Genomic DNA, 13,078 nt, shown 5'->3' with positions numbered 1-13,078 from the left:
GCCTATAGGGAGGAGGTCAGAGAACTCGCAGTGTGGTGACAACAACCTCTCCCTCAATGTGAGCAAGACAAATGAGCTGATCGTGGACTACAGGAAAAGGCGGGCCGAACAGGCCCCCATTAACATAGACGGGGCAAGTTCCTTGGTGTCAACATCAACAACAAACTATCATGGTCTAACACACCAAGACAGTTTTGAAAAGGGCACGAAGACACCTTTTCCCCCTCAGGAGACTGAAAAGACTTGTCATGGGTCTGCAGATCCTCAAAATGCTTCATAGCTGCACCATCGAGAGCATCCTGACCGGTTGCATCACCGCCTGGTATGGCAACTGTTCGGGATCCGACCATAAGGCTCTGCAGAGGGTAGTGCGTACGGCCCAGTACATCACTGGGGCCAAGCTTCCTACCATCCAGGACCTATATACTAGGCCCCAAAAATGGTCAATGACTCCAGTAGCACAAGTCATCGACTGTTCTCTCTGCTACCGCCTCTGCAAGTGGTACCAGAGTGCCAAGTCTAGGACCAAAAGGCTCCTTAACATCTTCTACCCCCAAGCCATACGACTGCTGAACAATTCATTAAATGGCCACCGGACACTGCTGCTACTCGCTGTTTATTATCTGTGCATAGTCACTTTACCCCCCTACCTACATATGCAAATTCTCTCGACTAACCTGTCACCCCCCACATTGACCCCCCTGTATATAGCATCCCTATTGTTATGTTATTGTGTTACTTTTTATTTTATTACATTTTCTACTTTACTTTATTTAGTAAATATTTTCTTAACTCTATTTGTTGAAGTGCATTGTTGGTTAAGGGCTTGTAAGTCAGCATTTCACGGTAAGGTCTACACCTGTATCCAGAGCATGTGGTTAATCGTTTCATTTGACATTTCTCTGTCCATGGTTGATGCTGTGGTTTATTTATAGTTTTCTCAGGGAGAGAACTAACTAGTATTGTGATGATGGCTGCAGGCCGGTACAAGTGTGTGTGTGTTTGTTTGTGTCACCAGGCTGTGGTTCAATACAGCAGAGACAGAGTGTCTGACAGAAGGTCAGGCAGCAGGAACAGGAGAAGCCCTGAAAAAGAGCCCTGGAAAGCCCTGAAATGAGGCCAGTCCCTCTGAGGCACCAGACAGGCTGGCTGGCTGGCTGGCTGGCTGGCTGGCTGGCTGGCTGGCTGGCTGGCTGGCTGGCTGGCTGGCTGGCTGGCTGGCTGGCTGGCTGTGTGTGTGTGTGTGTGTGTGTGTGTGTGTGTGTGTGTGTGTGTGTGTGTGTGTGTGTGTGTGTGTGTGTGTGTGTGTGTGTGTGTGTGTGTGTGTGTGTGTGTGTGTGTGTGTGGAGCTTCTTATCTCTTCTCTCTGCATGTTGTATTGATCTATATCACTACAACACTAACTGTAACCCAGGACAATGTGACAGGATTTGTGTATGAGGGAGAGACAGAGATAGAGAGAGACAGAGAGAGAGAGAGAGAGAGAGAAAGAGAGAGAGAGAGAGACAGACTGAGAGACAGAGAGAGAGACAGAGAGAGAGAGAAAGAGAGAGAGAGAGAGAGAGAGAGAGAGAGAGAGAGAGACAGAGAGAGTGAAATTCCACAGTGTGCCATCACAGCAGCAAGATTTGTGACCTGTTGCCACGAGAAAAGGGCAACCAGTGAAGAACAAACACCATTGTAAATACAACCCATATTTATGCTTATTTATTTTATCTTGTGTCCTTTAACTATTTGTACATTGTATATATATATATATATAATATGACATTTGTAATGTCTTTTCTGTTCTGAAACTTCTGTATGTGTAATGTTTACTGTTAATTTTTGTTGTTTTTCACTTTATATATTCACTTTGTATGTTGTCTACCTCATTTGCTTTGGCAATGTTAACACATGTTTCCCATGCCAATAAAGCCCTTGAATTGAATTGAATTGAGAGAGAGAGAAGAGAGAGAGAGAGAGAGAGAGAGAGAGAGAGAGAGAGAGAAAGGGAGAGAGAGAGAGATAACGAGAGAGAGAGAGCGAGAGAGAGAGAGATAACGAGAGAGAGAGAGAGAGAGAGAGAGAGAGAAAGGGAGAGAGAGAGAGATAACGAGAGAGAGAGAGAGAGAAAGGGAGAGAGAGAGAGAGAGAGAGAGAGAGATAACGAGAGAGAGAGAGAGAGATAACGAGAGAGAGAGAGAGAGAGAGAGAAAGGGAGAGAGAGAGAGAGAGAGAGAGATAACGAGAGAGAGAGAGGGAGAGAGAGAGAGATAACGAGAGAGAGAGAGAGAGAAAGGGAGAGAGAGTGTGTGTTGTTATGTACACCCTCCCTCCCCCCATCATCCACAGGTTCAGTCTTAAGAGGACAGTGGGGTAAAATAAAATAGACCATATGGTGCAGATTAGTAGTAATCTCCATGAATCTGAACCCTCTGACTGGGTGTTAAAACCACTTCAACATTCATGAGAAACATACAGATGTTGTATCTTCATTTCACCAGTTTCTCAAAGCATGAAAATAATCTTGCAGCAACAGGAAATGTGAATTATTATCTTGTTTCTAAACAATATACATTTTTGTAGGGGTTGTAACATTTTTAGATAGGATAAATCAAGTCTGAATATTTTAAAGTGAATATTATCATCTTTAGAAGCCATTTTAATCCTTGAATACACTACAATTTGCATTTCCTGCTACACAGGAAAATGATCTGCATCAAATGTAAGATATTACAACTGTAAAATGGACACACATTCAATTTCCCTGTTCTGGTGAAAGCTGCTGAAGTCTTCTTGTTGTCTTGCAGATTTCTACACAGTGTGAGATGCACATCTGAAGGTCCTTCTGTTTATTTTCAATCAACTAATCCACATTTATTCAGCTTGAGTCAGTGACCCACCTTGTCATTTCTAATTGGTTGAATTGCATTGTCTTCTGTGATTTTGTTTCTTGAAATATTGAATGCCTTGAATTATTTTGGGGGAAGAGCCCCCATTGCGTCTACTTCTACTGTATGTTAGAGAGTGTTAAGTGTGAGCGTTGTGAGATCGTGGCCCTTATGACATCACCACCCAACCAGTCCATATGGACACTTGTCAATTAAGGACAGACAGCTGGCTGTTGAACAGATACTGTTATAGACAGGGAGCATGAGGATATGCTTCTCTCTCGTTCTCTCTCTCTGTTCTTTCTGTCTTCCTTTCTGATGATAGATGGAGAGAGGGGAGGGGGGTTGGACAGAGAGAGAATGGCTGTTGTTCCTCAATAAGAATGGTCACATGTTAGCCCACTGTGTGCTGCTGTTGAGAACAGCAACACCCCCCCCCCACACACACCACTACAATCATCTAAATGTCCTCATTAGCTGTGTTACACAGTTGAGTATTTTAAAGTTGAGTTTAAAACAAATGACAGTATCATAATCAACTGTAGGGCCATGTCCCCAAGTACTTAAAATGGTAGTACATACTGTACCTATTGTAGTACATACTGTATCTATGGTAGTATATACTATATATATATATATATATGGTAGTACATACTGTATTTATGGTAGTAAATACTGTATCTATGGTAGTAAAAACGGTATATATGGTAGTATATACTGTATGTATGGTAGTACATACTGTATCTATGGTAGTACATACTGTATCTATGGTAGTATATACTATATATATATATGGTAGTACATACTGTATTTATGGTAGTATATATTGTATCTATGGTAGTAAAAATGGTATCTATGGTAGTAAATACTGTATATATTGTAGTAAACACTGTATCTATGGTAGTAAATACTGTATCTATGGTAGTAAATACTGTATCTATGGTAGTATATACTGTATCTATGGTAGTAAATACTGTATCTATGGTAGTACATACTGTATGTATGGTAGTAAATACTGTATCTATGGTAGTAAAAACTGTATATATGGTAGTATATACTGTATCTATGGTAGTATATACTGTATCTATGGTAGTAAATACTGTATCTATGGTAGTAAAAATGGTATCTATGGTAGTATATACTGTATCTATGGTAGTAAACACTGTATCTATGGTAGTAAATACTGTATCTATGGTAGTAAATACTGTATCTATGGTAGTAAATACTGTATCTATGGTAGTAAAAATGGTATCTATGGTAGTATATACTGTATCTATGGTAGTAAACACTGTATCTATGGTAGTAAATACTGTATCTATGGTAGTAAATACTGTATCTATGGTAGTAAATACTGTATCTATGGTAGTAAAAATGGTATCTATGGTAGTATATACTGTATCTATGGTAGTATATACTGTATCTATGGTAGTAAAAACGGTATATATGGTAGTAAAAACGGTATATATGGTAGTACATACTGTATGTATGGTAGTACATACTGTATCTATGGTAGTATATACTATATATATATATGGTAGTACATACTGTATGTATGGTAGTAAATACTGTATCTATGGTAGTAAAAATGGTATCTATGGTAGTATATACTGTATCTATGGTAGTATATACTGTATCTATGGTAGTAAAAATGGTATCTATGGTAGTACATACTGTATGTATGGTAGTACATACTGTATGTATGGTAGTACATACTGTATGTATGGTAGTACATACTGTATGTATGGTAGTACATACTGTATCTATGGTAGTAAATACTGTATCTATGGTAGTAAAAACGGTATGTATGGTAGTACATACTGTATCTATGGTAGTACATACTGTATCTATGGTAGTATATACTATATATATATATGGTAGTACATACTGTATGTATGGTAGTAAATACTGTATCTATGGTAGTAAATACTGTATCTATGGTAGTAAATGCTGTATCTATGGTAGTAAATACTGTATGTATGGTAGTACATACTGTATCTATGGTAGTATATACTATATATATATATGGTAGTACATACTGTATTTATGGTAGTATATACTGTATCTATGGTAGTAAATACTGTATCTATGGTAGTAAATGCTGTATCTATGGTAGTAAATACTGTATCTATGGTAGTAAATGCTGTATCTATGGTAGTATATACTGTATGTATGGGACATACAGTGCATTTGGAAAGTATTCAGACCCCTTGACTTTTCCCACATTTTGTTATGTTACAGCCTTATACTAAAATTGATTAAATAAAATATCTATCTATACATGATACCTAATAATAACAAAGCGAAACAGGTTTTTAGACATTTAAAAAAACAGAAATAACTAATTTACATAAGTATTCAGACCCTTTGCTATGCGACTCGAAATTGAGCTTGGGTGGATCCTGTTCCATTGATCATCCTTGAGATGTTTCTACAATTTCATTGGAGTCCAACTGTGGTAAATTCAATTGATTGGATATGACTTGGAAAGACACACACCTGTCTGTATAAGGTCTCACAGTTGACAGTGCATGTCAGAGCAAATCCCAGCCATGAGATCAAAGGAATTGTCCGTAGAACTCTGAGACAGGATTGTGTCGAGGCACATATCTGGAGAAGGGTATCAAAACATTTCTGCAGCATTGAAGGTCCCCAAGAACACAGTGGCCTCCTCATTCTTAAATGGAAGAAGTTTGGAACCACCAAGACTCTTCCTAGAGCTGGCTGCACGGCCAAACTGAGCAGTCTGGGGAGAATGGCCTTGGTCAGGGAGAACCCGATGATCACTCTGACAGAGATCCAGAGTTCCTGTGTGATGATGGGAGAACATTCCAGAAGGACAACAATCTCTACAGCACTACACCAATTAGGCCTTTATGGTAGAGTGGCCAGATGGAAGCTACTCTTCAGTAAAAGGCACATGACAGCCCGCTTGGAGTTTTCCAAAAGGCACCTAAAGACTCTCAGACAATGAGAAACAAGATTCTCTGGTCTGATGAAACCAAGATTGAACTCTTTGACCTGAATGCTGAGCGTCACATCTTGAGGAAACCTGGCCCCCTCCCTGCGGTGAAGCATGGTGGTGGCAGTTTCATGCTGTGGGGATGTTTTTCAGCGGTATGGACTGGGAGACTAGTCAGGATCGAGGGAAAGATGAACAGAGCAAAGTACAGAGTGAAAACCTGCTGTAGAGAGCTCAGGACCTCAGACTGGGGTGAAGGTTCACCTTCCAACAGGACAACGATCCTAAGCAGACAGCCAAGACAACTCAGGTGTGGTTTCGGGACAAGTCTCTGAATGTCCTTGAGTGGCCCAGCCAGAGCCCAGACTTGAACCCGATCGAACATCTGTGGAGAGATGGCGACGCTCCCACCTCCAACCTGACAGAGCTTGAGAGGCTCTGCAGAGAAGAATGAAAGAAACTCCCCAAATACAGGTGTGCCTTGCTTGTATCGTCATACCCAAAAAGACTCAAGGCTGTAATCGCTGCCAAAGGTGCTTCAACAAAGTACTGAGTAAAGGGTCTAAATCCTTATGTAAATGTGATATTTCAGTTTTTTATTTTTAATACATTTGCCGACATTTCTAGAAACCTGTTTTTGCTTTGTCATTATGGAATATTGTGTGTAGATGAGAAGGGGAAAAAAACGATTTAATCAATTTTAGAATAAGGTTGTAAAGTAACAAAATGTGTAAAAAGTGAAGGGGTCTGAATACTTTGTGAATGCACCGGACAGAGCACATTGTTTTCTCCCCAGGTATGTTGAGCCTCTGTTCTCACCAGCTGTAGATGCTGTGTTTATGCCGTACAAGACCATGTAGCTGGTGTCAGTGTGAAGCGGTTGAATCGTGTCACGGCTCCCTGCATGCATCCCCACACACACACACACACACACGCATTCGCACACGCACACGCACACGCACACGCACACACACACACACACACACACACACACACACACACACACACACACACACACACACACACACACACACACACTCCCTTCATCTCTTATTGATGGTTCCATTAAAGGAGCGTAGATGTCTGAGGAGAGGATAGAGGGAGGTGAGTTGAGGATAGAGGGGTGGAAGGATGGAGAGATAGGTTCGGCCGAGGGAGAACAAAAGACAGCCAGAGATCAGGGTGCTCCCGTGGTTCCAATCCCTTCTCTCTCACTCTCTGTGTAGATACACTGGAAGGAAGGTGTGGTATCCGCGGTTAAAGGGAGCAGGGTTCTGTTCCTTTTCAATATGGAACACAACAGAGTACAGGATAGAAGGTCGAACAGATGGTTTATTGACATGAGAGCCCGCTCAAAGGGTAGCAACCATGTGACCTTACTCATCAAGGTTAAATGATTGTACATGACACTAATTAACCAATATAACCACAGCTCTAAAACTGGGGACATACAGTTTAACATCTCTGTCCCTGTGAGTGATGGTGGTTCTAGTCTCAGAAACATACAGTTTAACATCTCTGTCCCTGTGAGTGATGGTGGTTCTAGTCTCAGAAACATACAGTATAACATCTCTGTCCCTGTGAGTGATGGTGGTTCTAGTCTCAGAAACATACAGTACAACATCTCTGTCCCTGTGAGTGATGGTGGTTCTAGTCTCAGAAACATACAGTATAACATCTCTGTCCCTGTGAGTGATGGTGGATCTAGTCTCAGAAACATACAGTATAACATCTCTGTCCCTGTGAGTGATGGTGGTTCTAGTCTCAGAAACATACAGTACAACATCTCTGTCCCTGTGAGTGATGGTGGTTCTAGTCTCAGAAACATACAGTATAACATCTCTGTCCCTGTGAGTGATGATATTTTCAGTCTCAGAAACATACAGTATAATCTATATCCCTGTGAGATCATGGTTTCAGTCTCAGAAACATACAGTATAATCTCTATCCCTGTGAGTGATCATGGTTTCAGTCTCAGAAACATACAGTATAACATCTCTGTCCCTGTGAGTGATCATGGTTTCAGTCTCAGAAACATACAGTTTAACATCTCTGTCCCTGTGAGTGATTGTGTTTGCTGTCTCCTTCTCTATCAGAAACTGAGACTGAAGGACAATCTATCCAGTAGCATTTTCTGTATCTCCATCTGTTCTTAACTATCTTGCCTAGTTAAAAAAAAAGGTTACATAAAAATAAAAAATGTATTTCAATTATGAGATGTGCCTTGTTAAAAGTTCATTTGTGGCATTTCTTTCCTTCTAATGCGTTTGAGCCAATCAGTTGTGTGGTGACAAGGTAGGGGGTTATACAGAAGACAGCCCTACTAGGTAAAAGACCAAGTCCATATTATGGCAAGAACAGCTCAAATAAGCAAAGAGAAACGACAGTCCATCATTACTTTAAGACATGAAGGTCAGTCAAACCGGAACAGGTCAAGAACTTTGAACATTTCTTCGAGTGCCGTCGCAAAAAAACATCAAGCGCTATGATGAAACTGTCTCTCATGAGGACCGCCACAGGAAAGGAAGACCCAGAGTTACCTCTGCTGCAGAGGATAGGTTCATTTGAGTTACATGCCTCATTGCAGCTCAAATAAATGCCTCACAGAGTTCAAGACACATCTCAACATCAACTGTTCAAAGGAGACTGCGTAAATCAGTCCTTCATGCAAAGAAACCACTACTAAAGTGCACCACTAAGAAGAAGAGACTTGCTTTGGCCAAGAAACACGAGCAATGGACATTCAATGGAAAATCTGTCCTTTGGTCTGAGGAGTCCAAATTTGAGAGTTTTGGTTCCAACCGCAGTGTCTTTGTGAGACGCAGAGTAGGTGAACGGATGATCTCCGCATGTGTGGTTCCCACCATGAAGCATGGAGGAGGAGGTGTGATGGTGTGGGGGTGCTTTGCTGTTGACACTGTCTGTTATTTATTTAGAATTCAAGGCACACTTAACCAGCATGGCTACCACAGTATTCTGCAGCGAATGCCATCCTATCTGGTTTGGTCTTAGTGGGACTATCATTTGTTTTTCAACAGGACAATGAACCAACACACCTCCAGGCTGTGTAAGGGCTATTTGACCAAGAAGGAGAGTTATGGAGTGCTGCATCAAATGACCTGGCCTCCACAATCACCCGACCTCAACCCAATTAAGATGGTTTGGGGATGGGTTGGAGCGTGGAGTGAAGGAAAAGCAGCCAACAAATGCTCAGCATATGTGGGAACTCCTTCAAGACTGTTTAAAAAGTATTCCAGGTGAAGCTGGTTGAGAGAATGGCAAGAGTGTGCAAAGCTGTCATCAAGGCAAAGTGTGGATACTTTGAAGAATCTCAAATATAAAATATATTTTGATTTGTTTAACAAGAATTTAAGCTTTCTGCCAACATCAGATATGTATATGTCCTTGGATTTTTTGTTGTTGTTACTTACAACCCTTGAATGAGTAGGCTTGTCCAAACTTTTGACTGGTACTATATTTTGTTGGATAACCTGTATTACATAATGCAGTGTGTCCTAAATCTCTCCTCCAGTACCCACAGCCGTTACATTTATAGATCAACTCTAATATTAGCGCCTGTTTGAACTACAGCGCTTGATGTTCAATTGTGGCCAACAACATTAAGATTCAGAGATCTTTCTCTCTCTCTGCTTTCTCTCTCTGCCTTTTCTCTCTCTGCTTTCTCTCTCTCTGCTCTCTCTCTCTGCTTTCTCTCTCTCTTTCTCTCTCTGTCTGCTTTCTCTCTCTCTGCTTTCTCTCTCTCTGCTTCTCTCTCTCTCTCTCTCTGTCTGCTTTCTCTCTCTCTGCTTTCTCTCTCTCTGCTTCTCTCTCTCTCTCTCTCTCTCTCTCTCTCTCTCTCTCTCTCTCTCTCTCTCTCTCTCCTCAGACTCATGGAGGAACGTGAGGGTGAAGGAGGATGTAGCAGAGGTGATGCTCCAGAAGCTGAGAGACAAGACAGAGTTCACTGTGCTGGCCACTCTGAAGCAGGAGAGACTCAACTCTGGAGTCCTGCTCTCCATACACTATGCAGAACACAGGTAAGACAAAGTCCTCTTCATACACTATGCAGAGCACAGGTAAGACACAGTCCTCTTCATACACCATGCAGAACACAGGTAAGACACAGTCCTCTTCATACACTATGCAGAACACAGCTAAGACACAGTCCTCTCCATACACTATGCAGAACACAGGTAAGACAAAGTCCTCTTCATACACTATGCAGAGCACAGGTAAGACACAGTCCTCTTCATACACTATGCAGAGCACAGGTAAGACACAGTCCTATCCATACACTATGCAGAACACAGGTAAGACACAATCCTCTTCATACACTATGCAGAACACAGGTAAGACACAGTCCTATCTATACACTATGCAGAGCACAGGTAAGACACAGTCCTCTCCTACATTATGCAGAACACAGGTAAGACACAGTCCTCTCCTACATTATGCAGAACACAGGTAAGACACAGTCCTCTCCTACATTATGCAGAACACTGGTAAGACACAGTCCTCTTCATACACTATGCGGAACACAGGTAAGACACAGTCCTCTTCATACACTATGCAGAACACAGGTAAGACACACATCTTGACTTTGTGTGCTGTTATGTAATGGAGGTAAGAACGTGTGTCTGACTGGTGTCTGACTGGACCCTGGTTGAAGTCCAGTCAGACACTATAGAGGACCCTGGTTGAAGTCCAGTCAGACACTATAGAGGACCCTGGTTGAAGTCCAGTCAGAGACATTATAGAGGACCCTGTTTGAAGTCCAGTCAGACACTATAGAGGACCCTGGTTGAAGTCCAGTCAGACACTATAGAGGACCCTGGTTGAAGTCCAGTCAGACACTATAGAGGACCCTGGTTGAAGTCCAGTCAGAGACACTATAGAGGACCCTGGTTGAAGTCCAGTCAGAGACACTATAGAGGACCCTGGTTGAAGTCCAGTCAGAGACATTATAGAGGACCCTGGTTAAATTCCAGTCAGAGACACTATAGAGGACCCTGGTTGAAGTCCAGTCAGAGACACTATAGAGGACCCTGGTTGAAGTCCAGTCAGAGACATTATAGAGGACCCTGGTTGAAGTCCAGTCAGAGACACTATAGAGGACCCTGGTTGAAGGACCCTGGTTGAAGTCCAGTCAGAGACATTATAGAGGACCCTGGTTGAATTCCAGTTAGAGACATTATAGAGGACCCTGGTTGAAGTCCAGTCAGAGACACTATAGAGGACCCTGGTTGAAGTCCAGTCAGAGACACTATAGAGGACCCTGGTTGAAGTCCAGTCAGAGACATTATAGAGGACCCTGGTTGAAGTCCAGTCAGAGACACTATAGAGGACCCTGGTTGAAGGACCCTGGTTGAAGTCCAGTCAGAGACATTATAGAGGACCCTGGTTGAATTCCAGTTAGAGACATTATAGAGGACCCTGGTTGAAGTCCAGTCAGAGACATTATAGAGGACCCTGGTTGAAGTCCAGTCAGAGACACTATAGAGGACCCTGGTTGAAGTCCAGTCAGAGACATTATAGAGGACCCTGGTTGAAGTCCAGTCAGAGACACTATAGAGGACCCTGAAGGACCCTGGTTGTCCAGTCAGGACCCTGGTTGAAGTCCAGTCAGAGACACTATAGAGGACCCTGGTTGAAGTCCAGTCAGAGACACTATAGAGGACCCTGGTTGAAGTCCAGTCAGAGACACTATAGAGGACCCTGGTTGAAGTCCAGTCAGAGACATTATAGAGGACCCTGGTTGAAGTCCAGTCAGAGACATTATAGAGGACCCTGGTTGAAGTCCAGTCAGAGACACTATAGAGGACCCTGGTTGAAGTCCAGTCAGAGACATTATAGAGGACCCTGGTTGAAGTCCAGTCAGAGACACTATAGAGGACCCTGGTTGAAGTCCAGTCAGACACTATAGAGGACCCTGGTTGAAGTCCAGTCAGAGACATTATAGAGGACCCTGTTAGAGGACCCTGGTTTCCAGTCAGAGACACTATAGAGGACCCTGGTTGAAGTCCAGTCAGAGACACTATAGAGGACCCTGGTTGAAGTCCAGTCAGAGACACTATAGAGGACCCTGGTTGAAGTCCAGTCAGAGACACTATAGAGGACCCTGGTTGAAGTCCAGTCAGAGACACTATAGAGGACCCTGGTTGAAGACCCTGGTCCAGTCAGAGACACTATAGAGGACCCTGGTTGAAGTCCAGTCAGAGACACTATAGAGGACCCTGGTTGAAGTCCAGTCAGAGACACTATAGAGGACCCTGGTTGAAGTCCAGTCAGAGACACTATAGAGGACCCTGGTTGAAGTCCAGTCAGAGACACTATAGAGGACCCTGGTTGAAGTCCAGTCAGAGACACTATAGAGGACCCTGGTTGAAGGACCCTGGTTGAAGTCCAGTCAGAGACATTATAGAGGACCCTGGTTGAATTCCAGTCAGAGACACTATAGAGGACCCTGGTTGAAGTCCAGTCAGAGACAATATAGAGGACCCTGGTTGAAGTCCAGTCAGACACTATAGAGGACCCTGGTTGAAGTCCAGTCAGAGACATTATAGAGGACCCTGGTTGAAGTCCAGTCAGAGACACTATAGAGGACCCTGGTTGAAGTCCAGTCAGAGACACTATAGAGGACCCTGGTTGAAGTCCAGTCAGAGACATTATAGAGGACCCTGGTTGAATTCCAGTCAGAGACACTATAGAGGACCCTGGTTGAAGTCCAGTCAGAGACACTATAGAGGACCCTGGTTGAAGTCCAGTCAGAGACACTATAGAGGACCCTGGTTGAAGTCCAGTCAGAGACACTATAGAAGACCCTGGTTGAAGTCCAGTCAGACACTATAGAGGACCCTGGTTGCAGTCCAGTCAGAGACATTATAGAGGACCCTGGTTGAAGTCCATTCAGAGACACTATAGAGGACCCTGGTTGAAGTCTAGTCAGAGACACTTTAGAGGACCCTGGTTGAAGGACCCTGGTTGAAGTCCAGTCAGAGACATTATAGAGGACCCTGGTTGAATTCCAGTCAGAGACACTATAGAGGACCCTGGTTGAATTCCAGTTAGAGACACTATAGAGGACCCTGGTTGAAGTCCAGTCAGAGACACTATAGAGGACCCTGGTTGAAGTCCAGTCAGAGATACTATAGAGGACCCTGGTTGAAGTCCAGTCAGAGACACTATAGAGGACCCTGGTTGAAGTCCATTCAGAGACATTATAGAGGACCCTGGTTGAAGTCCAGTC

At 43.0% G+C, this 13,078-nt stretch overlaps 1 protein-coding gene across 1 annotated transcript in view; it reads left to right on the top strand.

The window, feature by feature from the left end:
- nell2b (neural EGFL like 2b) overlaps window positions 1-13,078 on the top strand; it is a 202,341-nt gene that overhangs the window by 78,267 nt on the left and 110,996 nt on the right. The window contains 1 exon segment of the mRNA XM_065021366.1: window positions 9,719-9,869. Coding sequence (XP_064877438.1) covers window positions 9,719-9,869 — 151 coding nt within the window.

This window comes from Oncorhynchus nerka, linkage group LG8, assembly GCF_034236695.1.
Source record: "Oncorhynchus nerka isolate Pitt River linkage group LG8, Oner_Uvic_2.0, whole genome shotgun sequence".
Lineage (NCBI taxonomy): Eukaryota > Metazoa > Chordata > Actinopteri > Salmoniformes > Salmonidae > Oncorhynchus > Oncorhynchus nerka.
The sequence above is the reverse complement of the archived record's forward strand: the minus strand, read 5'-3'. Positions and strand labels throughout refer to the sequence as shown.